General features: G+C 43.5%; 2 protein-coding genes across 2 annotated transcripts in view; one reads left to right on the top strand and one right to left on the bottom strand.

Annotated features, from left to right (window-relative positions):
* LOC139027800 (cryptochrome DASH-like) overlaps window positions 1–27,032 on the top strand; it is a 455,373-nt gene that overhangs the window by 269,675 nt on the left and 158,666 nt on the right. The gene's annotated exons all lie outside the window — the stretch shown is intronic.
* The window catches only part of LOC111964459 (DENN domain-containing protein 1A-like), a 51,104-nt gene that overhangs the window by 16,130 nt on the left and 7,942 nt on the right, over window positions 1–27,032 (bottom strand). Inside the window, 6 exon segments of the mRNA XM_070443507.1 lie at window positions 12,902–13,003; window positions 13,185–13,230; window positions 19,071–19,171; window positions 22,085–22,117; window positions 22,119–22,196; window positions 23,479–23,532. Of these exon segments, the coding sequence (XP_070299608.1) occupies window positions 12,902–13,003; window positions 13,185–13,230; window positions 19,071–19,171; window positions 22,085–22,117; window positions 22,119–22,196; window positions 23,479–23,532 (414 nt within the window).

Genomic DNA, 27,032 nt, shown 5'->3' with positions numbered 1-27,032 from the left:
GGAGGTCTGCGTCCGTGCATTGATTATAGAGGTCTAAATGCCATCACAGTGGGTTTAGTTACCCACTACCTCTCATCGCCACGGCGGTGGAATCATTTCACGGGGCGTGTTTCTTCACAAAACTGAACTGAGGAGCGCGTATAACCTGGTACGTACTCGGGAGGAATGAGTGGAAAACCGCATTTTACTACATCTGGCCATTATGAGTACCTCGTCATGCCATATGGGTTGAAGAATGCTCCAGCCGGCTTCCAATCTTCGTAGACGAGGTTTCCGAGACCTGCACGGGCAGGGATGGTAGTGTACATCGATGACATCTTGATCTATTTTGCCACACGCGCCGCGCACGTGTCTCTGGTGCGTAAGGTACTTGGCAACTGGCTGGAGCATTGACCTGTATGTCAAGGCTTGAGAAATGGATATTCTCCAAAGATTGGGCCGGACTCCGATCACAGAAAAGAGGTGCCAGCGGTTTTTAGCGTTTGCCAATTATCTACCGGATTTATCCGTGGGTTTTGGTCAGGTGGCCTGCTCCCATTACCTCACTGCTGAAGCGGAGACCTGCGTGCTTGCGTTGTCCGCCAGAGGAGGCAGAGCCTTCATGGTCGTCTGAAGGAGGCATGTGTCACCAAGTGCGCCAGGTTGGCGCACACCGGGACCCCTCTTTAGCAGTGTCATAGTGGTGGACTGGTCCAGAGGCTGGGTAGGGCCAGGCTGTCCCAGCGCGCACGGTAACGCCACCAAAGCTCCGCCCTTGTGCTTTTTTTTGTCTGAGAAGCTCGGTCCGGCGGAGCGAAACTATCGATGTGGGGGACAGGGAGTTCGTTAAGCTGTAGTCAAGGCTCTAAAGTTGGGAGACATGGCTTGAGGGGGCTAAGCACCCTTTCTCATCTGACTACCATCGTAATCTCGAGTATATCCGCCACGATGGAGACTGAATCCCAATCGTCAGGCTAGATGGGCCTGTTAATTTACCCGGTTTCGCTTCACCATCTCGTTACCGGCCAGGCTCCCTAACACAGGCCACGCGCTGTCCCGCCTTATATGTACCGAGTATCGCGCATCGAGCCGACCCCCCACCTCCACCTCATGTCTCATGCACCTGTGGTATGGAGGTGGCATTGCGGAGATAGAGAGGCCTCGCGGTTGAAGCCTGCCCCCCTTCAGTGTCCAGCAGGGCTCGATGTGCCCACTCTACCCTCCTCGGTTCATCCGGCATTGAGAGGACGTGCGGATGCTTAGAAGAATACTGGTGGCCACTCGTTGTTAAGGATGTGAGGTTTTTATGTCTCCTCCGCTCGGTGTGGCTCAGAGCAGGTCCTCGACAACCTGCTAGAGTGGAAGTTACAGCCCTCCCATCCCCTGTTCCCACAACTGGCCCAAAGTTGGCTTCACACTGCGATGAGACTTTCTCTACTGATCTTCCCCCACGTCCTCAGTGAGTCACAAGTAGCACGATCCTATCGTTGTGGATCGGTTTCCTACAGTACCTTTGCGATTCTTCTACAAAAATCCCGCTATGCCCGGTTTCTCGCCCTTACGCCCTTCAGACTGCGGAGGCTCTGTTTTACCTATTACTTTATCCCGATCTACTATCCACGCGCTCGCCAAGCAGGGATCCATTGTCTCTTGATCGGTTCCCCAGCTTCACTCAGAGTTTGGAGGGCGTTTGTAGGAGAGGCTTGGGGTCTCGTCAGCTTGACCTCGGTTTCCACCCCGAGAGTAATGGGCAGTGGAGCGATGTAAACCAGGAGTTGGCAAGGTTTCTGCGTAGTTATTTGCCGGGATACGTGGCAGTTATAGTGTGCGAGGTATGTTCATTTGGGCAGAAGCTCGCTCAGAACTCCTTCGCCACTCCTCAATGTCTCCTTCCAGTTGATGTGTTTAGTGTCTGTTACCACGCCGGTCCTGGCCTCCACATTGGCATATTTTTTTCAACCATGCGAGCTTCCTTACGGTGGTCACGAGACTCCTCGAAATAGCTCAGCTCTCAAATGCACACCTGGATAGGCCTTCAGGAATCGTTTTGTAAGATCTTAGTCGTGATCTCCGAACTTCGCGACAATCGCTAGACGCAGAATAGTCAGCACCGCAGGCCCCCTAGTTTATCGCATATCCGCCGAGAACAGTGCGCTACTCTCCAACGACCTTATACGTACAAATAATATCATCCCATTCACCCCTCTCCAGCACTATGCCCGGCGGAAGCTGGGCCGCAGTTGTTGGCATTAAGTCCGGAGGAGGTATAATTATATCCAATCCACCTCGAGAAGAGCGCTGTTTATGGTTGACAACCTATACGATAAATCTGAATATACCACTTCCTTTCATGCCCTAGACTCTCCCAGACCTCGGTGGGTAGTTGTAGACCCTCTTCACATACCCACGAAGTCGATAGAAACGTTGGCCCTAATTCCCACTCTCACCTCTCCTGGACATACGGTGGCTCCCCTGTTGTACCACACCATGCTAACGTAGCCCATATTTTATCCGACTACGATATCCCCACCGGTGCAGGGGCTCCACAAAGAATACCTGTGGACTGGGAGAGCGTAGGTCGCGGCCAGGAGAGTGCTTGGTTACCTAGTTGGTAGGTCACACATTTGATCCTTCCCACTCACTGATCAAAGAAGATAATCCACCGCCTCCACCGGATCGCCGGTCTGCCTCGCCCCCCGGGCCGCCCTCGAGGCGGACTATCTATCCCAAAGTCTGCGCACCAAATCCTCCAATATGAAACAAAGCCTGCACGTTGTACAAACTGGATGGCTGCCAATAATCGACCATCCACGTCTTCTTGCAACTCATCCGAATACAGTTGGTTCTCACACTCTGCAGATTGCAATCCAGGCCGTGACAGAACGATAGAATTTTTAACATGTAAACTCGGGATTCATTACTCCAGCAACCTTTCCAGTATCGCCAACCAATCTCTAAGGCCACCTAGATACCTGCCGCCACGGATTTGTAATTGAACAAACTACTAACAGCTCAAACCGTTGGCTATCTCCCAAATCCCCCGGGTATAAACGTATACCTTCCAATCTACCACACGCCCAAAACACAGGTGCCTAATTAAGTACAGTAGCCGGAACAATAGTTATAAATAATTTTCACAACCTGCCACATTGATCCAAACAAGGTACATACAATCCCTTCAAAAAATATTATATAGCCCTCTATGACTTACTCCACAAATTTTAGTTGTCTAGCACTACTAGTTCTATGCACATAATACGACAAAACTGCTCCATAATAACATAGATTCTAGGAACATTTCGCCAAAGATTATTATGAAAATGAAAACCAGAAAATATTTCATCTCCACTTACTCCTTCTTACACACCCACATGATATCGGAGTCTTAGGGGGAGATACTGGTGGCCCACGTTRTCTAAGGATGTGAGGTTTTATGTCTCCTCCTGCTCGGTGTGCGCTCAGAGCAAGGCTCCTCGACACCTGCCTAGAGGGAAGTTACAGCCCCTCCCCGTTCCACAACGGCCGTGGTCACACTTGTCGRTGGACTTTCTCACCGATCTTCCCCCGTCCCAGGGAAGTAGCACGATCCTGATCGTTGTGGATCGGTTCTCTAAGTCCTGCCGTCTCATCCCGTTACCCGGTCTCCCTACGGCCCTGCAGACTGCGGAGGCTCTGTTTACCCATGTCTTCCGGCACTACGGGGTGCCTGAGGACATCGTCTCTGATCGGGGTCCCCAGTTCACGTCCAGAGTTTGGAGGGCGTTTATGGAGAGGCTGGGGTCTCGGTCAGCTTGACCGAGACCCCCAAACCCCCATGTGGGCAGGTTTCTGCGGTCGTATTGCCGGGATCGGCCAGGGTAGTGGGCGAGGTATGTTCCTTGGGCAGAGCTCGCTCAGAACTCCCTTCGCCACTCCTCGACTAACATGTCTCCCTTCCAGTGTGTGTTGGGTTACCAGCCGGTCCTGGCCCCATGGCATGAGAGCCAGACCGAGGCTCCTGCGGTGGAGAAATGGGTGCAGCGCTCAAAGGACACCTGGAGAGCCGTCCAGGAATCGTTGAGACTGGCGGGTGGACGGCAGAAGAAGAGCGCTGAGCAGCACCGCAGGCCCCCGTGTTCGCACCGGGGGACAGGGTCTGGCTCTCGACCTGAAACCTGCCCCTCCGCCTGCCCTGCCGGAAGCTGGGGCCGCAGTGTGTGGGGCCATTTAAAGTCCTGAGGAGGATAAACGAGGTGTGTTATAGGTTACAACTTCCTACTTATTATCGTATTAACCCCTCGTTTCATGTGTCTCTCCTCAGGCCGGTGGTGGCTGGTCCCCTACAAGAAGGTGAGGTGCCTGAGGTCCCTACGCCCCCTCTGGACATCGGGGGGTCCCTGGTGTACACAGTACGTAGCATTCTGGACTCGAGACGCCGGGTGAGGGGCCTACAGTACCTTGTGGACTGGGAGGGGTACGGTCAGGAGGAGAGGTGCTGGTTACCGGTGGGGGACATTTTGGATCCTTCACTCCTGAGAGACTTCCACCGCCTCCACCCGGATCGCCCGGCGCCTCGCCCCCCGGGCCGCCCTCGAGGCGGCCCTGCGCATTTCCTATGACAAAGCGCACAGTTGTACAACTGAATTGGCTGCCTTAATCGACATCCACGTCTCTGGCACCCAGGAAACAGTGGGTTAACTGCGTTGCTCAGGGGCAGAACGACAGATTTTTTAACATGTCAGCTCGGGGATTCAATCCAGCAACCTTTCRGTTACTGGCCCAATGCTCTAACCACTAGGATACCTGCCGCCACAGGATGGTATTGACAAACCATCACGTGGCTATTTCCAAATACCCCRGTATAAACGGTATACCGCCCAAGCCTRGTGTATGATCAGAGGGCCGGAACAAAGTTATAAATAATTTGTACACTGCACATTGACCACAAGGTACATACAATCCCTTCAAAAATATTAATGCCCCTTGACTTATGCCACATTTTGTTGTCTTACACACATCTATGCACATAATGACAAAGTGATTACATGTTTCTAGGAAATTTCGCAAATATATTGAAAATGAAATACAGAAATATTTCATTTATATCTATTCACACCCCTGATATAATACTTTGTAGAAGCACTTTTGGCGGCAATTCCTGCTTGAGCATGTCTGCATCAGCTTTGCACATCTGGATTTGGGAATTTTCTCCCATTCTTCCTGGCAGATTTTCTCAAGCTCTGCTTAGTTAGATGGGAAGTGGTGGGGAACAGCAATCTTCAAGCCTTTCCACAGATTTTCAACGGGATTCAAGTCTGGTATTTTGATTGGGCCACTCAATTACTTTCACATTATTCATGTTCTGAAACCATTCCAGCGTTGCTTTGGCTGTATGCTTGGGGTCATTGTCCTGTTGGAACGTAAATCTTCACCCCAGTCTAAGGTTGTTTGCACTCTGAAGCAGGTTCTCATCAAGGANGTGTATGATCAGAGGGCCGGAACAAAGTTATAAATAATTTGTACACTGCACATTGACCACAAGGTACATACAATCCCTTCAAAAATATTAATGCCCCTTGACTTATGCCACATTTTGTTGTCTTACACACATCTATGCACATAATGACAAAGTGATTACATGTTTCTAGGAAATTTCGCAAATATATTGAAAATGAAATACAGAAATATTTCATTTATATCTATTCACACCCCTGATATAATACTTTGTAGAAGCACTTTTGGCGGCAATTCCTGCTTGAGCATGTCTGCATCAGCTTTGCACATCTGGATTTGGGAATTTTCTCCCATTCTTCCTGGCAGATTTTCTCAAGCTCTGCTTAGTTAGATGGGAAGTGGTGGGGAACAGCAATCTTCAAGCCTTTCCACAGATTTTCAACGGGATTCAAGTCTGGTATTTTGATTGGGCCACTCAATTACTTTCACATTATTCATGTTCTGAAACCATTCCAGCGTTGCTTTGGCTGTATGCTTGGGGTCATTGTCCTGTTGGAACGTAAATCTTCACCCCAGTCTAAGGTTGTTTGCACTCTGAAGCAGGTTCTCATCAAGGATTTGCCTGTATTTGGCTCCATTCATTGTTCCCTCTATCCTTACCAGTCACCCAGATCCCTGCCGCTGAAAAGCATCCCCATAGTATGATGCTGCCACCAACATGCTTCATGGTAGGGATGGTGTTAAACGTGTGACGAGCTGTGCATGTTTTTCTCCAGACATAGYGCTTTGGTCAAAGAGTTACATTTTTGCTCATCAGTCTACAGACTGTTTTGCCTTATGCTCTCAGAGTCTTTCATGTGCCTTTTTGCAAACTTGAAGCGTGTTGTCATGTGCCTTTTCCTCAGGAGTGGCTTCCGTCTAGCCACTCTCCCATAAAGCCCAGATTGGTGAAGTGCTGTAGAGACTGTTGTCCTTTTGGCAGGTTCTTTCATCTCAGCCAATGAACTCTGTAGTTCGGTCAGAGTAGTCATTGGGTTCTTGGTCACCTCCCTGACCAAAGTCCTTCTTGCCCGGTTGCTCAGTTTGGTCATACAGTCAGTTCTAGTYTGGGAAGTTCCATATTTTTTGTTTCCCAATGATGTAGACCACTGTGCTCTTGGATACTTCAACACTCTAGAATTTGTATTAGACTCTTCCCAAGATATATGCTTCATCACAATTCTCGGAGATCTACAGACAGTTCCTTGGACTTCATGGTATAGTTTCCGCTCTGACATTCACTGTCAACTGTGGGACCTTATATAGACAGGTGTGTCCAAACAATGGAATTGGCCACAGGTGGAATCAAATCAAGGTGTTGTGACATCTCAAGGATGATCAAAGGAAATTTGATGCACCTGAGCTCAATTTGGAGTGTCATACCAACGGAGTGCAAATGCTTATGTCAATGAGATATTTTCAATAAATTTGCAAACATTTCTAAAAACACAAAATGTGACCCACCACCTGGATWCGGTTCTATGTAGCAACATTTGAAATTGTGTTCTTTACATTGTATAMAAGTAAAGACTCAAAGACAGAAAATGCTACATCATACACTGCAGTTGAGGAACAATGGGAAAGTTATTCTGCTTTGAACGTTGATAGACGTGTAACCCCACTTTTGAGATAATGGCCCTTGTTTTGGTACACCTACTAGAGAGCTCTTCTTTGTTTACACCCATTCAGCATTGTTCACACCCTCTTAAACCTTAGCCCCATCCATCTCTTTAAGAATTMATGTGAGGCCATGTGCTAAACAGATTGAATAAGGTAGTCTAATAAACAATCAAATATTTCAAGACTAAAAGMGGTGAAAGTAGGAGCATAAAGTAGTAGTAAAAATATATATRGTCCTTGACCTATATCCTAATCTGACTTTGGTGCAGGTCATGTTGATCTTCACATTACCGTCTYTGTAAAACACACACTATATCAAATAAAATCAAAGTGTACTTGTCACATGCACAGCATACAGTGAAATGGTTACTTGCACAGTGGAGTCTTTTGTTTAGACATGTAGCTAGCTAGCTAAACAATGAACAATAATCCCAACGTATACTACCATGCATGAATCTGCAGGAAGCTAAAGCTAACCAACCAGGTTTAATGTTAGCTAGCTAGCTAACATTAGGCTATAACTAGAAATGCAAATGGTTTTCTGAGATACGAAATAATATTACTACACAGATCATACACGTAACATTAGCTAGCGAGTCAGCCAGCTAAYGTTAGCTAGCTAGCTAACAGTATGCTTTAACTTGYAATGAAAACAACTTTCTGACAAAATTTGAAACGTATAATATCTGAAAATGTAGCTAGACTCTTACCCGTATACATGGATGAACGCTTCTCCCTCTATGCCAYGGATGCCATRGTTGSCCTTAGTTTGAAGATGTAATCTGGAGATACGTAGGTGTTTTATACAACAGCCTTCTGTGTTCTATATTTGACTCTCTCTGCTTGGTCAATATCTCTCTGCTTCCACTGGGCATTCCACTGATTTCAAAACTCGGTCAACTTCTTCCGTGACAACACACTGTAGATTGCCATTTCTTCCCTATCACTGTCATCAGAAGAATCTACAATGTCTGGTTCAATGAAATGTTTTTATCTAAAATCAGGGATTTCATCATCGTTCTGTCATCATCGTGAGTCAGAGAGTCAGCAAGGCACGATCGTACTCTAGAAAGTATTCATCACAACTTTTCCCCACTGATCTTTGTCGATAGTGCATGTTAAATTCAGGGCAGCAATGTTGAGAGCGTAGTAATACTTTTGCAGTTATTCATGATATCTTTCAAAAAGCCGCTGTAGAAAGGATTATCTACACATGCTCATTTATAGACAGAAGCATGCTAAATGGCAGACCAATCCAACTAGGCTCTTAATTTAACAATTGTATTTGTTCTAAAGATGGCATATAAGTTTGTTACTATGGCACATAAAAGTTTATATGTTCCAAAGGCATTCCTGCCCAATTTTCTTTTGAGTTTTGAAAATGCTTCTCATGTGAAGAAGTTATATTTATTTATTTTTATTTTATTTCACCTTTATTTACCCAGGTAGGCTAGTTTAGAACAAGTTCTCATTTACAACTGCAAACCTGGCAAGATAAAGCAAAGCATGAGACACAAACAACAACACAGAGTTACACTTGGAATAAACAAGCGTACAGTAATACACAGATATAAAACAAACAAGAGTCTATATACAGTGTGTGCAAATAGCGTGGGAGTAAGGCAAACATAGGCCATAGTAGCAGCGTAATTACAATTTTAGCAATGAACATGGAGTGATAGATGACGCAGATGATAATGTGCAAGTAGAAATACTGGTGTTGCAAAAGAGCGAAAAGTAAAATAAAAACTAATATGGGGATGAAGGTAGGTTAGATTGGGTGGGCTATTTTACAGATGGGCTATGTAAGCTGCAGCAATCAGTTAGCTGCTCAGATAGCTAATGTTAAAGTAGTGAGGGAAAATGTCTCCAGCTTCAGAGATTTTTTGCAATTCGTTCCAGTCATTGGCAGCAGAGAATGGAAGGAAAGGCGGCAAAGGAGGTGTTGGCTTTGGGGATGACCAGTGATATATCCTGCTGGAGCGCGTGTCGGGTGGGTGTTGTTATCGTGACCAGTGAGCTGAGATAAGGCGAGCTTTACCTAGCATAGACTTATAGATGACCTGGAGTCAGTGGGTCCGGCGACGAATATGTAGGGAGGGCCAGCCGACTAGAGCATACAGGTGGCAGTGGTGGGTGGTATAAGGGATTTTGGTGACAAAACGGATGGCACTGTGATAGACTGCATCCAGTTTGCTGACATGCGACATACGCCTAGCTTCTTGACACAGGTTACAAATGTGGAACAAGTCAAGGGGTATGAATACTTTCTGAAGGCACTGTAGTATTTGACACATATAGTATGACAAAAACAGAATAATTTCAAAGCTTGATTTCATTGGGATACGATCACATACAGTGCTTTCAGAATGTATTCACACACCTTGACTTTTGTTGTGTTACAGCCTGAATTTAAAATGGATTTTATGTCMCTGGCCGATACACAACACCACATAATGTCAAAATGGACTTATGTTTTTAGACATTTTCACAAATTCATTTCAAATGAAAAGCTCAAATGTATTCAACCCCTTTTTTATGGCAAGCCTAAGTAAGTTCAGGAGTACACATTTGCTTAACAAGTCAGATAAGTTGCATGGAATCACTCTGTGTACAATAAATAAAAGTGTTTAAAAATTATTTTTGAATGGCTACCTAATCTCTGTAACCCACACATATGTAAGGTCCCACACTCAAGCAGTACATTTCAAACACACGTTCAACCACAAACACCAGKGAGGTCTTCGAATGCCTAGCAAAGAAGGGCACCTATTGGTAGTTGGGTAAAAATGACATGAATATATCTTTGAGCACGGTGAAGTTGTTCATTACACTTTGTTTGGTGAATCAATACACCCAGTCACTATAAAGATACAGGCATCCTTCCTAACTCAGTTGCCGGAGAGGAAAGAAACCGCTCAGGGATTTCACCATGAGGCCAATAGTGWTTTTTAAAACAGTTTAATGGCTGTGATAGGAGAAAACYCAGGATGGATCAACAACATTGTATTTACWCTACAATACTAACCRAAATGATAGACTGAAAAGRTGGAAGCCTGTAAAAATGTGGCAAAGAAATTAACTTTATGTCCTGAAAACAAAGCATTATGTTTGGGGCAAATCCAACACATCACTGAGGACCACTCTTCATATTTTCAAGCATGGTGGTGGCTGCATCATGTTATGGGTATGCCTGACATCGGCAAGGACTAGGGAGTTTTTTAGGATTAAAAAATGGGATAGAGCTAAACACAGGCAGAATCATAGAAGAAAACCTGGTTCAGTCTGCTTTCCAACAGACACTAGGAGACAAATGCACCTTTCAGCAGGACAATAACATAAAACAGAAGGCGTAAATATACACTGGAGTTGCTTACCAAGACTACATTGAATGTTCCTGTGTGGCCTAGTTACGGTTTTGACTTAAATCTGCTAAAAAATCTATGTCAAGACTTGAAAATGTCTGTCTAGCAATGATCAAAAAAGAACTTGACAGAATTGTAATATAAAAATAAAAAAAGTGCAAATATTGTACAATTAAAGTGTGCAAAGCTTTTAGAGGCTTACCCGGAAAGACTGTAATCACTGCCAAAGGTGATTCAAACATGTATTGACTCACGGGGTTGAATACTACTGTAAGTAATCAAGATATGTTAGTGTTTTATTTAAAAAATAATAATTTTAGCGCAACAAAATGTGGAAAATGTCAAGGGGTGTGAATACTTTCTGAAGTCACTGTATGCCTCTATGCATTGGAATATTTTGGAACAGATAACTTAAATTAAAATCACTTTGAGCTAATTTCCTGGTTATTTTACAGTATTTTATGTCCAACCACAAAAATGACATAATATAATATATATACATACACGAATCTCCTTGTTTTTGAAAGAAAAGCACATTTCTTGTGCATTAAAATACCATTAAATAGATCAGAAATACAGTGTAGACATTGTTAATGTTGTAAATAACTATTTTAGCTGGAAACGTCAGATTTTTTATGGAATAAAGATTGCTGTACACCAGCGGAACCCATCCAACTTGAAGGAGCTTTTGCAGTTTTGCTTTGAAGAATGGGCAAAATGCCCAATGGCTAGATGTGCCAAGCTTATAGAGACATACCCCAAGAGACTTGCAGCTGTAATTGCTGCAAAAGGTGGCTCTACAAAGTATTGACTTTGGGGGGGTGAATAGTTATGCGGTCTCAAGTTTTCCGTTTTTTTGTCTTGTTTGTTTCACAAGAAAAAAAAAGTTTTTGTATCTTCAAAGTGGTGGGCTTGTTGTGTAAATCAAATGATACAAACCCCCCCAAAATCTATTTTATTTCCAGGTTGTAAGGCAACAAAATAGAAAAAATGCCAAGGGGGTGAATACTTTCTTAAGATTAACTTCTTATGGCTGGGGGCAGTATTGAGTAGCTTGGATGAATAAGGTGCCCAGAGTAAACTGCCTGCTACTCAGTCCCAGAAGCTAAGATATGCATATTATTAGTATATTTGGATAGATTTCACATGACTAGGAATACAGATATGTATCTATTGGTCACAGACACCTTAAAAAAAGGTAGGGGTATGGATCAGAAAACTAGTCAGTATGTGGTGTGACCAACATTTGCCTCGTGCAGTGCGACATCTCCTTCACATAGAGTTGATCAGGCTATTGATTGTGGCCTGTGGAATGTTGTCCCACTCCCCTTCAATGGCTGTGCGAAGTAGCTGGATATTGTCGGGAACTGGAACACGCTGTCGTACACTTCGACATGGGGCTGTGCATTATCATGCTTAAACATGGCGGCGGATGAATGGCAAAACAATGGGCCTCAGGATCTCGTCACATTCAAATTGCAATCGATAAAATGCAATTGTGTCCGTTGTCCATAGCTTATGCCTGCCCATACCATAACCCTACCGCAACATGGAGCACTATGTTCACAACGTTTACATAAGAAAACAGCTCGCCCATGCTGTCTGCCATCTGCACGGTACGTTTGAAACCGGGACTCATCTGTGAAGAGCACACTTCTCCAGTGTGCCAGTGGCCATCAAAGTTGAGCCTTTGTGGACGACAAGCACACAGGTAGCTTTCCTGAGACGGTTTCTGACAGATAGTGCAGAAATCCTTCAGTTGTGCAAACCCACAGTTTCATCAGCTGACGATCAGACGATCCCGCGGGTGAAGAAGCCGGATGTGGAGGTCCTGGGCTGGCATGGTTATACGTGGTCCGCGATTGTGAGGCCGGTTGGACATACTGCCAAATTCTCTAAAATGATGTTAGAGGCGGCTTATGGTAGAGAAATGAACATTCAATTCTCATGGCAAAATCTCTGGTGGACATTCCTGCAGTCAACATGTCAATTGTACGCTCCCTCAAAACTTGAGACATCTGTGGCATTGTGTTGTGTGACAAAACTGTACATTTTAGAGTGGCCTTTAATTGTCCCCAGCACAAGGTGCACCTGTGTAATGATCATACTGTTTAATCAGCTTCTTGAGATGCCATACCTGTCAGGTGGTTGGATTATCGTGGCAAAGGAGAAATGCTAACTAAAAGGGATGTAAACAAATTTGTGCACAAAATTTGAGAGAAATAACCTTTTTATGCATATGGAACATTTCTGGGATATTTTATTTCAGCTCATAAAACAACACTTGACTTGTTGCATTTATACTTTTGTTCAGTGTAGCTTTCTTAAAAGAGTGTTGAGTGTTTTGTGTCAGAAATAAATAGCCCTATGCAACAACAACAAAACACTTTAAGATATGAAAGTCTGTGCACGGCCCTGCGTGTCTGTGTGTGCATGCTCACGTCTATGTCGTGAGTGTGTCTCACCACGTCGTTAGGCAGGCTTTGGAGCTCGTCGAAGGGTGTTTCCGTGGTGTTGTTGTCTACGTTGAGGACTACCACATCATCCAGGGCCATCCCCCTCACCTTCTGCAGGGAGAGAGACACACGGAGAGAAGGCTTGACACTTGCACACTCATATTCACAGACACACACAGTCAAACAGACACGAATACACACACACACACACACGCAGGCAGTCAAACAGACATGCATACACAAACATACTTATGAGTTGAGTTTATAAACCTGTCTGTGGTTAGGAACTTACCTCCATTAGGCTGGAATATACTCCAATGAGGTAGGGCATGGGTACACTGCAAAACACAAACAGATCAGTGGCGTAAACCACCATAAATTTTGCAAATGTATTACAAATAAAAAACAGATTATTTATATTATTTATTTACATAAGTATTCAGATCCTATGCTATGAGACTCTAAATTGAGCACAGGTGCATCCTGTTTCCATTGATCATCCTTGAGATGTTTCTACAACTTGATTGGAGTCCACCTGAAGTTTGGAACCATCAAGACTCTTCCTAGAGCTGGCCACACTGCCAAACTGAGCAATTGGGGGAGAAGGGCCTTGGTCAGGGAGGTGACCAAGAACACGATGGTCACTCTGACAGAGCTCCATACGTCCTCTGCGGAGATGGGAGAACCTTCCAGAAGGACAACCATCTCTGCAGCACTCCACCAAACAGGCCTTTATGGTAGAGTGGCCAAACGGAAGCCACTCCTCAGTAAATGATAGCCCGCTTGGAGTTTGCAAAAGGCACCTGTTCTGATGAAACCAGATTGAACTTTTGGCCTGAATGCCAAGTTTCACGTCTGGGGGAACCTGGCACCATCCCTAAGGTGAGCATGGTGGTGGCAGCATCATGCTGTGGGGATGTTTTTCAACGGTAGGGACTGGGGGCTTGTCAGGATCGAGGGAAAGATGAACGGAGCAAAGTACGAAAGAACATGCTTTTCAGAAGCATCAGGACTCAGATTGGGTAAGGTTCACCTTCCAACAGGACAATGACCCTAAGCACACAGCCAAGACAACGCAGGAGTGGTTTCAGGACGAGTCTCTGAATTTCCTTGAGTGGCCCAGCCAGAGCCCGGACTTGAACCCGATAGAACAACTCTGGAGACACTTGAAAATAGCTGTTGCAGCGACACTCCCCTCCAACCTGACAGAGCTTGAGAGGATCTGCAAGAGATTATGGGAGAACTCCCCAAATACAGGTGTGCCAAGCTGGTAGGTCATACCCAAAAGACAGGAAGCTGTAATCGCTGCCAAAGTGATTCAACAAAGTAATGAGTAAAGAGTCTGAATAGTTATGTAAATGTGATATTCTGTTTTTTATTTTTATACATTTGAAGAAATTAAAAAATAACTGTTTTTGCTTTGTCATCATGGGATATTGTGTGTAGGTTGACGAGGGGGAAAAAACTCTTTAAACAATTTTAGAATAAGACTGCAACGTAACAAAATGTGAAAAAAGTTAAGGGTTCTGAATACTTTCCGAAAGTCACTGTATGTACACTACCGGTCAAAAGTTTTAGAACACCTGCTCATTCAAGGGTTTTTCTTTATTTGTACTATGTTCTACATTGTAGAATAATAGTGAAGACATCAAAACTATGAAATAACACATGTGGAATAATGTACTAACCAAAAACATGTTAAACAAATCAAAATGTATTTTAGATTCTTCAAAGTAGCTACCCTGTGCCTTGATGACAACATTGCACACTCTTGGCATTCTCTCAACCAGCTTCAAGAGGTAGTCACCTGGAATGCAATTTCAATAACAGGTGTGCCTTGTTTAAAGTTCATTTGTGGAATTTCTTTCCTTCTTAATGCGTTTGAGCCAATCAGCTGTGTTGTGACAAGGTAGTGGGGGTATACAGAAGATAGCCCTATTTGGTAAAAGACCAAGTCCATATTATGGCAAGAACAACTCAAATAAGCAAAGAGAAAGGACAGTCCATCATTACTTTAAGACATGAGGGTCAGTCAATACGGAACATTTCAAGAACTTTAAAAGTGCTATGATGAAACTGGCTCTCATGAGGACCGCCATAGGAATGGAAAATCTAGAGTTACCTCTGCTGCAGAGGATAATGTCACGTTCCTGACCTGTTTTCTCTTGTTTTTGTATGTGTTTAGTTGGTCAGGGCGTGAGTTGGGGTGGGCATTCTATGTTATGTGCTTCTATGTTGGTTATTGGGTTGCCTGATATGGTTCTCAATTAGAGGCAGGTGTTTTACGTTTCCTCTGATTGAGAACCATATTAAGGTAGGTTGTTTCACATTGTTTGTTGTGGGTGGTTGTCTCCTGTGTCTGTATGTTTACCACACGGGACTGTTTCGTTTTGTCGTTCGTGTATGTAGTCTGTTCCTGTTCGTGCGTTCTTCGTTTATTTGTAAGCAATCAAGTCCAGGTCTGTCTACATCGTTTATTTGTTTTGTAGTTTGTTTAAGTGTTTTCGTGTTTCGACTTTACTTTAATAAACTGCATTATGTCTTCACAACACTTTGGTCCAATCCCTACTCCTCCTCTTCAAGCGAAGAGGAGGAGAACAGCCGTTACAGATAAGTTCATTAGAGTTAACTGCACATCAGATTGCAGCCCAAATAAATGCTTCACATAATTCAAGTAATGGACACATCTCAACATCAACTGTTCAGAGGAGACTGTGTGAATCAGGCCTTCATGGTTGAATTGCTGCAAAGAAACTACTACTAAAGGACACCAATAAGAAGAAGAGACTTGCTTGGGCCAAGAAACACGAGCTATGGACATTAGACCGGTGGACATTTGTCCTTTGGTCTGGAGTCCACATTTTTGGTTCCAGCCGCCGTGCCTTTGTGAGACGCGGTGTGGGTGAACGGATGATCTCCGCATGAGTATTTCCCACCGTAAAGCATGGAGGAGGAGTTGTTTTGGTGTGGGGGTGCCTTGCTGGTCACACTGTCAGTGATTTATTTAGAATTCAAGGCACAATTAACCAGCATGTCTACCACAGCATTCTGCAGCGATTCTCCATCCCATCTGGTTGGCGCTTAGTGGGACTATCATTTGTTTTCCACAGGACAATGGCCCAAAACACACCTTCAGGCTGTGTAAGGGATATTTGACCAAGAAGGAGAATGATGGTGCTGCATCAGATGACCTGGCCTCCACAATTCCCTGAGTTGGACTGCAGAGTGAAGGAAAAGCAGCTAACAAGTGTTCAGCATATGTGGGAACTCCTTCAAGACTGCTGGAAAAGCATTCCAGATGAAGCTGATATATTTTTATTTGTTTAACACTTTTTGGGTTACTACATGATTCCATATGTGTTATGTCATAGTTTTGATGTCTTCACTATTATTCTACAATGTAGAAAATAGTAAAAATCTAGAAAACCCTTGAATGAGTAGGTGTGTCCCAACTTTTGACTGGTACTGTATGTATGTATGTATGTCATGTCATGTTATGGAGCATAATGTATTTACAGTTTTATTCACGTTTTCAAGATCTGGTGACAAATAATGCATTCTGATTATTGCATAGATTATAATGGACACCTATGATGTGTGTAAAATTATTTTGGGGTATTTTGTTACTAATGTAGCCTACATTTTCCGGTTTGGATGATTGTGTTATGCTGTCGCTACTTCTGTGAATGTCTGAACATTGCATCCAAACATAAACTGGTCACATTCAGGATATAATGTTGTAAGGACTGTGTTTGTGCTAAATGTTTCTGTGAAAAAACAGTGTGGCCAGCTCAAACACTGACTGTTGCATCAATCGAAACTGAACGTTCTAAATAAGCGTTTTAATCACACTTGTTTGAGCGTACGCTGCAGGGATCACTGTAGAATGATCACACCCATTTGTTGGTAGGTGTGAAAAGATTAAAAGGTGTGTTGGTGCTAGTAAAGAARCCTGCTGCTATGGAAATCAAGCCAGCATGTTTCTCCACTGAAACAATGAAAACTCCTGTAGCTTCTACAGTATATGACCCATCTGAAACAGAGCTGTGTTTCACACCTTCAGTTAACTGTACACCATGGGTGGAGGGGTGGGGGAGATTATTCCTGTTGACTGAGAAAGGTCCAATTACTCGGGTTCAACATTATACATACACACGCATGGACAAATACAAACACATGCACAAGCACATGCACACGCACACACACAAACCTTCAGCCTTTGAACCAGAATAAGGAACCAGATACACTGCAACAACAACAAAATTTAAGTGACACTGTCAAACTATTGTGATATACTCAAAATTATTGTAAACAGGGTCATATTGTACTATCCACCCCTATTTCAGATGCTTTATGCATCCACATATGTMTTTTATGCTACTGTGTCAAATAAAACTTTAAAGGYGGCAATCTGCAGTTCAAACAACAACAAAGCATTACCCCGCCACTGTCTTGATAAACAGTTACGGTATGGGGCAGGAGAAATGTAAACACTCTCAAATTCATAGACAGAGCTAAATCAAATTTATAGACAGAGCATTGGATGCAAGGTACAGTTCTCATCAGGCGTGAAAATTTGAGGCTGGTCTTAGCCAAAGCCCAGGCCCAGTCCGACATTACCGAAATGCAATGATTTTCATTTCACATTGTAATTTAAATCAAATCTATTTTTATTTGTCACATGCATCGTAAACAATAGGTGTAGACTAACAGTGAAATGCTTACTTATGGGCACTTCCCAGCAATGCAAAGAAACATTTTTGTTGTTGAAAAAAAAGTAAAATAAATTGATGAGCAGGGGTACGAGGCAATTGAGGTACATACACTACATATACAAAAGTATGTGGACAGTCCTTCAAATTAGTGGATTCGGCTATTTCAGCCACACTCGTTCCTGACAGGTATATAAAATTGAGGCAGTTTGGAACTTGGTAGTGAGTGTTGCAGCCATGAAATCTCCATAGACAAACATTGGCAGTAGAACGGCCTTACTTAAGAGCTCAGTGACTTTCAAAGTGGCAACCGTCATAGGATGCCAACTTTCCAACAAGTCAGTTCGTCAAATTTATGCTCTGCTAGAACTGCCCTGGTCAACTGTAAGTGCTGTTATTATGAAGTGGAAACGTCTAGGTGCAACAATGGCTCAGCCACAAAGTGGTAGGCCACACATCTCACAGAACGTGATCGCCGTGTGCTGAAGCGCGTAGTAGGTAAAAATCGTCTTTCCTCGTTTCCRACACCCACTACCAAGTTCCAAACTGCCTCTGGAAGCAACGTCAGCACAATAACTGTCCGTCTGGARCTTCATGAAATGGGTTTCCATGGCCGAGCAGCAGCACACAAGCCTAAGATCACCATGCGCAAAATGCCAAGCGTCGGCTGGATTGTTGTAAAGCTCGCCGCTATTGGACTCTGGAGCAGTGGAAAAGCGTTCTCTAGAGTGATGAATCACGCTTCACCAAATCAAATCAAATGTTATTTGTCACATGTGCCGAATACAACAGGTGTAGACCTTACAGTGAAATGCTTACTTACAAGCCCTTAACCAACAATGCAGTTTTAAGAAAAACAAGTGTTAAGTAAAAAATAGATGAGTAAAAAATAGATAAGTAAAAACGCTGCAGCATTCAAGATGATTCTGTGCTTCCAACTTTGTGGCAACAGTTTTGGGAATGCCCTTTCCTGTGTCAGCATGACAATGCCCCCGTGCACATAGCAAAGTCCATACAGATATGGTTTGTCGAGATCGGTGTGGAAGAACTTGACTGGCCTGCACAGAGTCCTGACCTCAACCCAATTGAACATCTTTGGGATGAATTGGAACGCAGACTGCAAGCCATGCCTAATCGCCTGACCTCAATAATGATCGTGTGTCTGAATGGAAGCAAGTCCCTGCAGAAATGTTTCAACATCTAGTGGAAAGCCTTCGCAGAAGAGTGGAGGCTGTTATTGCAGCAAAGGGGGAACCAGCTCCACATTAATGCCAATGATTTTGAAATGAGATGTTCGACGAGCAGGTATCCACATACTTTTGCTCATGTAGTGTATGCCCATTTATCAGTCATGCGTCCATACATGTATTGTGAATGGGTGGTCCCAGGATTCAAATGCAATATCCTGRTGTTGCAAGTGTCATGCTCTATCAACTGAGCTACAGAGGACCATTGTGGTTACTCACCAGCAGTAGTCTATAAGGTGCTGAGGCAGGTCGGGAATGTAAACGTGTTGCCAATACATGGGGTACATCATGGCCGCCGACCCATGAACACACGCCGTTAACTGTGAGGGAGAGAGTAAAAAACAGGACAATCACCCACAACACCACATAACATAATAAGGCATATAACTATTTTTCACAGTTTAATTTTGAAACATACACTACCGTTCAAAAGTATGGCTATAGCCATATTCCTGAAATGTTAACGATATTCTCATATGTATTTTTTCTCCGATAAGAAAATGCAAGAAATAGTGACTCTGTCAATATAATGTACACTACCGTTCAAAAGTTTGAGGTCACTTAGAAATGTCCTTGTTTTTGAAAGAAAATAACATAGTATGTCCATTAAAATAACATCAARTTGATCAGAAATACAGTGTACAGATCAAATACAGATCAGAAATACATTGTTAATGTTGTAAATTACTATTGCAGCTGGAAACGGCAGATGTTTTATGGAATATCTACATAGGCATACAGAGGCCCATTATCAGCAACCATCACTCCTGTGTTCCAATGGCACGTTATGTTAGCTAATCCCAAGGTTATCATTTTAAAAGRMTAATTGATCATTAGAAAACACTTTTGCAATTATGTTAGCACAGCTGACAACTGTTGTTCTGATTAAAGAAGCAATAAAACTGGCCTTATTTAGACTAGTTGAGCATCTGGAGCGTCAGCATTTGTGGGTTCGATTACAGGCTCAAAATGGCCAGAAACAAAGACCTTTCTTCTGAAACTCATCTACTCTTGTTCTGAGAAATGAAGGCTATTCCATGCAAAAAAAATCCAAGAAACTGAAGATCTAGTACAACGCTGCGTACTACTCCCTTCACAGGACAGAGCAAACTGTCCCTAACCAGAATAGAAAGAGGAGTGGGAGGCCCCGGTGCACAACTGATYAAGAGGACAAGTACATTAGAGTGTCTRGTTTGAGAAACAGACACCTCACAAGTCCTCAACTGTCAACTTCATTAAATAGTACCAGCAAAACACCAGTCTCAACGTCAACAGTGAAGAGGCGACTCCGGGATGCTGGCCTTCGAGGCATATTCATAAGATGGTAATGATTATTCCCGAAAGTGTAATAGTTCTCTCTGCTCTTGCCTCTATGATGCATTCGCTCACACCTGAGACATATTTTGATGGATGATCAAATGGAAAACTACATAAGGACCACATGAAAGACCATGTGTGTACAGCATGCCTGTGCCTGTTTGCATGTGTGGTTGGTTTTACAAGACCAGTGTTGTAGTGTGGGGTAGCTTTTTATTATTCAAGCATTCATACGAGATGGCACACTAAAACACTCTATTAATTAACTTCTTGTCCACCCAAAATGACAGTAACCATCTACTCCGGAAACCAAATCCGACAGTCACGAGCACGCATGCACACACAGGTTGAAGTCCAAGAGGAAATTGGCCATTACTCATGGCATCAAAGCTACCCCAGAAATTTAAAAAAATGACACCACCGGAAATTAGACCAGCAACTTCATTTACAGTAAGAAGAGAAAAAAATGATAAATTCCCTACTCCTTTTCCCCTTGACAGTTCCTATCACTGACGCTTAATACGAGCGTGACAAATCCCACTCCCTTTTGTGTGTCAGGTAGGAGGAATGTAGTGCCAGCCTACGGGACTGATCAAATTCAGATGGCGCMGTCAAACGCTGGCAGATGTGTCAATAATAGTGACGTGGCGCTGCCCGACAAACAACAGAACAGCCTTTCTCCAGAATAACAGTGTTTGTCTCAGACATGTGACATGGGTGATTTTCTATATTAAGAGCTGTCAAAAAGGCATGTGATCATAACACATGCTCCTTTCTCTCACCCCCCATAGACAATCAAACTGGCCAGCTTGGTTGAGATTCTGAAAATGTTGCTCTGATGTAAGACGGGAGAAGGGAAACGTTATGACAACTCGTCATAGGTAATGGGGGGGTGGGGAGAAAGGGACCTTGAGGAATGCTCTTCCACAGCCATGTCAGGTAAATATTTTTCACTTAGATTAATCATATATCTTTTTATAGGGGAGGTGGAGGACATGTGTGGTTTCTCTGTTTTGCTAAAACATTAGAGGAACCTTCTGCTTTTCTCCCACGGCTCTGGTCAAAAGTAGTGCACTATACAGAGTGCACTACATAGGTATGTCCCTTATTTCCATTCCTCAATAACCACTGATATGGAAAAGGAATAGTGTGTTCTCCCCATATTCTTCAAATAACATGGCCACATTTTGATGGAAGGCAAAGTTAGTTTTATTCCACACATTCTAAAATGTCGCCATCTTTGCTACTACATGTTCAGGTGTAGTATCTAAAGAATAGCATTTTCTCATTGGGATTGTGAGCTCTATTGAGCATCCAAACTACAGTATGTGTAAAAAACAGCACTTAGACCGGGCTTCGGTAATCAGACATTAGTAACTTTAAGGGTGCCGAGAGGGTGGGAGGATAATTGTGTAGCGTGGATATCACATAATGGAAGACTTAGGAATGCCTCAGGACTCCATGTTAGGACCGTTACTAGAACCATAATGGAAGACTTTGCTTCGTATGGTACAGTACAACAAAGGAGGGCTCCTTTAACGTAGGTGTAAAGAGATATTTTTAGCAGATAACAAGTTCTTTACACTGTCCTCTCTAGAAAAAGGTGTGAAGAGGGTTACCGGTGGAGGTTAGAAAGAAAAAAGGAACAGAAAATGTAAAGGGTGGTAAAAGATTCTGCAGCTGCAGGGGAACACACCCAGCTTCCCCACACACATCAACAATATCTTAACACATTTCTGCTGGATAAAAATAAATCAATAAATAATTACAGTTGGGTGTACAACCATTTATGCAACAGTACAGAGCCAATCCTGTAAAAAAAAAAGGACACTTTCATTAATAAGCGGATATGCATGGGGAGATGGAGTGAGAAAGGAGGAAGAGGAGGGGGGGAATGAAGAGTCTACAGTACTTACRGTGCTTAGTTTGCTACAGCAGATGAGGATTCGAACGCTCATAACGCATACTAGCGTACCGATGGAGCATGTCGTTAACATCTACAGCTACAAAATATTCTGTTAGGTTTCTCTGCAAAAAAAAAGGCGAAAAAAACAACAAAAACAAAACAAGGTAGAGGTTAGTCGTGAAGGCAAGGGAGGACCAATGACTGTGCATGAATAGTACAAGGCATCAACATCAATTAAATAGCTTTTATTGGTATAACATAAGTATAACAGGTGAAGAGTGTAACAGGAAGACACAAACTTTTCATTGCGATCATCAGAGTGTAATACAACTAAATACAATAGTGTAAAAAACACACATTTATGCTCTTTATATCTGGGGATGCTTGAAACAAATATGTAGGCATTCCACCAGAGGTTTAAGTGAAAAAAGCTGAGGCAGGGGTGTGTGTATGTGTGAGCCTATATGTCTGTCTGTCATTCTCCAATCCTCCACAACCATTACTTCTGAAGACTACAGCCTCCTCCTCCGACACCTCCCTCTGCTTACTGGGGTTCAAATGTTGCCTGACGACTCATACTGCACACAATTTAATTATGTTGCTCTATCTATCGCTACATACATTCAGCTTGAGACTGCCGTCATCAAAGTGAGGGGCGTTGTACAAAATGAGTCATCAGTGATTGGATTGTCTCTAACCAAGCAGAGTATCAAAGCAAATGACAATTTCTGAAACACCCACGTGTGTTCAGGCTCTGGCCTAATCAATCGCTTTATTGGACCAATCAGAACGGTTTGAATGTGTTCGCATTTGAGAAGTCAGCGGGGAGGTGATTATATGCAGACTTATCGTAGAGAAGAAACATTAGTGTGGGTGTGGAGTTTTGCCAGAGTCATGTGGATGGGTAACCAGGCAAGTTCAAAGGCACTGCACTGACGGCTCCCTTCTTGTCTCTGTCACGTCTCCATCACGCCCTGGATATCAAAAGTAGAGAGACAAGCTAACATGTAAGCTCTTCCTTTACCGCGTTCTGCCTGTCCCATTAAAAGCCCACCAGAGATGGGGAKAAGGGTAGCTGGGGAGGGCCTCACAGCCTTAGAGGTCTAGCGAGGGCTTTCTGATTTGCCCCAACGGCAAACTAACTATCCAAGGATGCCAGGGGCATTCGGGGAAATCAAATGAGTTATTGAAGAGTGGAGTAACATTGGTGTGGTTTGTTCTGGTTTTGATCTACAATGATAACTCCTTGGGGGTAAATCTGGGAGTTCTCTCACATCAAATCAGATGAGATTGAGTAATGTATTTTGGTATATCGTCAACGATCTCAAATGGATATTGTCAGTGGTGCCGATTGTGCTGTGAATGTACACCAGAAACTGCAGGGTGCAGGCCGAAGATACTCACACTTTCAGGTATGTTGGGAAGTTCCCTTGTGTCAGGCACAGCGAAGTAAGAATGCTAAGAGGGACAAAGAAATATGGCGGGTCAAAGGTCAAATTGAAGAGATGAAGGTATTTTAAGCCATCACAGTTCATGACAAAAGACATACGCTAATAGGATTAACACATCTGTTCAGTCTGGCATTCCCCTCAGTTTAGCCCACCCTTACTCAGCCCTATCCAAAGATAAGTAGCTTTTATTCATTCTATTGTCTTATTCTTGTTTTATACCCTTTGTTTTTTTTGAAAGGCAATTCAAGTCCCATGTATTATTATTATTATTATTAATAATACTGTATAGGCATTCCATACACTGAAAAAGCTAGCATACTGCCTTTTCGTTTTCCTGTTTCAATATATGTTCTTCTGTTTGATGCCTAATGAACAATACGCCGTTCTCAACAATGGTAACAGCTCAGGGAAGATGACAGACAGGGAAGAGAAGGCGAGGTGGTGCCTTGAGACTCAACGTATGATAATAAACCTAGCTCCTTTTTCTGGAAGTAGGGGAAGAGTTGAGAGTGAAGGTGATGCACTCATTACTTCCTCTATATCCCACCCCTTGGAGGCGGTCTGTTTTTTGGGGTGTAACTCTGACTCGCTCCATCTCCAGTGAAACGCTTGAAGTACGGGTCTTAACACGGAGCCCTGAGGCATTCCTCAAAATCTTTTAAAAGGAACGGCCTGCGTTGTACCTCATCGTGCAGCACAGCTGAGGGATAAGCCTTTGAGGGTGGGGGCAATGGTGCACCTCTCTCCCACTTCGCAGGGGTGGCAGCCTTGGTGCGCCCCCCATTGAACCCGCAACTGACCCGAAAACAGTCGGCAAGAACAGCAGCCTATCTCGAAGCATCCTCAATGAAGGATAAGGCTGTACCTCGCTGACCCAAGTGCTATGGCCATGAGATGGGATACATTGATATATTCTGCTAAATCCAACAAACATACTGTAGGCATATGTATTGTGTATTAAATGTAGATCTCTAATGGGGGTTTTACATAACAGGTACAAGAAGGGCATTGCAACAAGGGAGACATTGTTTTTTAAGCAGCGCTTCTGGGACATCACCACAGCACTCAAAGTTCAAATAACTTGAACTTTCAACCACTGCCCACCAAGTCGGACGCTACGGCTTTTGGCATCTTGATGTATCAAGGGCCCTGAAGTGTTGGAACCAGTTCAGGGAACAGAACCGAAAAATAATCAAATCAAATGTTATTGCTCAAATGCACCAAATACAACAGGTGTAGACTTTACAGTGAAATGCTTATGAGTCCATTCTCAACAGTCAGAGTTAAAAAGATAAATAATTGCTAAATAAAACAAGGAAATGGTACACAATACAACAATAATGAGGAGTACCAGTACCGAGTCAATGAGCAGGGGTGAGAGGTAGTTGAGGTAATTGAGGTAATACAGTATTTGCATTTGGTCAGACTTGTTGATCCGGTACTGTTTGCCGTGTAGTAGCAGAATTTTAGGGCCTTCCTCTGACACCGCCTGGTATAGAGGTCCTGGATGACAGGGAGTTTGGCCCAAGTGATGTACTGGGCCGTACGCACGACCCTCTATAGCGCCTTGCGGTCGGATGCCAAGCAGTTGCTTTACCAAGCGGTGATGCAGCCAGTCAAGATGCTCTCAATGGTGCAGCTGTATAACTTTTTGAGGATCTGAAGGTCCATGCCAAATCTTTTCAGCCTTCTGAGGGGGAATGGGCGTCGTCGTGCCCTCTTCACCACTGTGTTGGTGTGTTTGGAACCTGATACCCTGGTTTCTCCTATAAAAGTTATGAGTTTACGCTGCCGGGACATAGAGGTAATTTGTGGTTTAGTACGGTAGTGCGTCACCACTTCATTGCTCCAGACCAGCGCAAGGGGGAGTTAGAGCACTGATTATGCTTTTGGGTCCTACTGTGTCTCTAACTGACAATGAATGGGCGACATAAACCTAAATAGAAACTGATAATTGTGCCAACTTCAGTATTACTTACTAAAACTGTTGTTACACTGTTTTTATTATTTTAATTTCTTAGGATTATTTTGCTCTCTCACTGTAGTACTGTAGGCCACCCCGACCGGTCATGTTATATAGCGCCTAAGTGGCGCAACAGTCTAAGACACTGCATAGCAGTGCAAGCTGTGTTGCTACAGATGCTGGTTCTATACCTGTGGCAGGCTTGATTGGGAGACCCATGAGATGACTGTAGGTTTTAGTTTTTTCTCCCTCTAAAAACAGAAATAATTCTAAATAACAAACTGGTCTTATTTACAAATTAGTAACATTATCTCACTCCATGTTCAAGAATGGCCTTTTTCTCGCTCATTTTACGTTATTTGAAAACAAAATCATCTCTTAAAATATTGTTATTTTTTAAACAAAGCGATTATTATTATTATTATTATTAATTTAGAATTATATACAAGCCCATTGGATATTCTCACAGATATATTATTAACCCTGTTATTAGCAGGACAATATACTGTATATTGGTCATGGCTCCCGAGTGGCGCACAATGGGACTGACTTGCAGTTCTCCAGCTGTATCCACTGAAAGCGTGCAAGGTTCAAGGCACGAGGGCAGGGGGCACCTAGCGCATTGGGAAGGGATGAGGAGGAAGGGGGGGGGGGGGGCTGACTGGCAACACTTTAAGGGGCATTGCGCTAATGATGGCGCTGACTAGTGAAACGTTCCCGCTGTTCTGTTCTTAGTGCCAGTCTGCAGGTTCAAACTAAAACAATGTAACTAATAATGGCATCTTTATGCTTTCATTAATAAAATAAGCTGAGCCTTGACTAGAATACAGTATATAAATATGAAGTGGGTAAAACAGTATGTAAATATTATTAAAGAGGAAAATTGGAATATACCCCAGCCCGTGTGATCAAAATAATCTTGAAGCATAGATTCTGATTGGTCAGACCAATGTTGAACAGTCCTCATCACGGGGTACTTCCTGTTTAAGTTTCTACCTATAGGAAAGAAGGAGCGGAATGGATGTGTGATCTGATTTGCCGAAGGGAGGGCCTTGTAGCCGTCCCGGTAGGGGGAGTAGCAATGGTCCACATTCTTGATGAGCAACTAGCGCAGGTGATGTGTTGACAAAACTTTGGTAATGTTTTCCTCAAATTTGCTTTATTAAAATCCCCAGCTACAATAAATGCAGCCTCAGGATATGCGGTTTCCAGTGTCCAGTGTAGTTCCTTGAGAGCCGTCACAGTGTCTGCTTGAGGGGGAATATACACATCCGTGACGATGACCGAAGATAATTCTCTCGAGAGGTAATGCAGGCGGTATTTCATAGTGAGGTATTCCAGATTCGGAGAACAAAAGGATTTGAGTTCCTATACATTACCACAATCACACCGTGAATAGTTAATCATAAAACATTCACATCCACCTTTCATTTTCCTGGAGAGTACTTTATTCCTGTCCGCGCGATGTACGGACAACACCATTGGCTGTATGGACAGGGACAGTACATCTGGAGAGAACCATGGTTCCGTGAATCAGAGTATGT

The sequence above is a fragment of the Salvelinus sp. IW2-2015 genome, linkage group LG5 (assembly GCF_002910315.2).
Source record: "Salvelinus sp. IW2-2015 linkage group LG5, ASM291031v2, whole genome shotgun sequence".
Taxonomy (NCBI): Eukaryota; Metazoa; Chordata; class Actinopteri; order Salmoniformes; family Salmonidae; genus Salvelinus; species Salvelinus sp. IW2-2015.
Note: the sequence above shows the minus strand (reverse complement) of the source record. Positions and strands in the feature narration are given on the sequence as shown.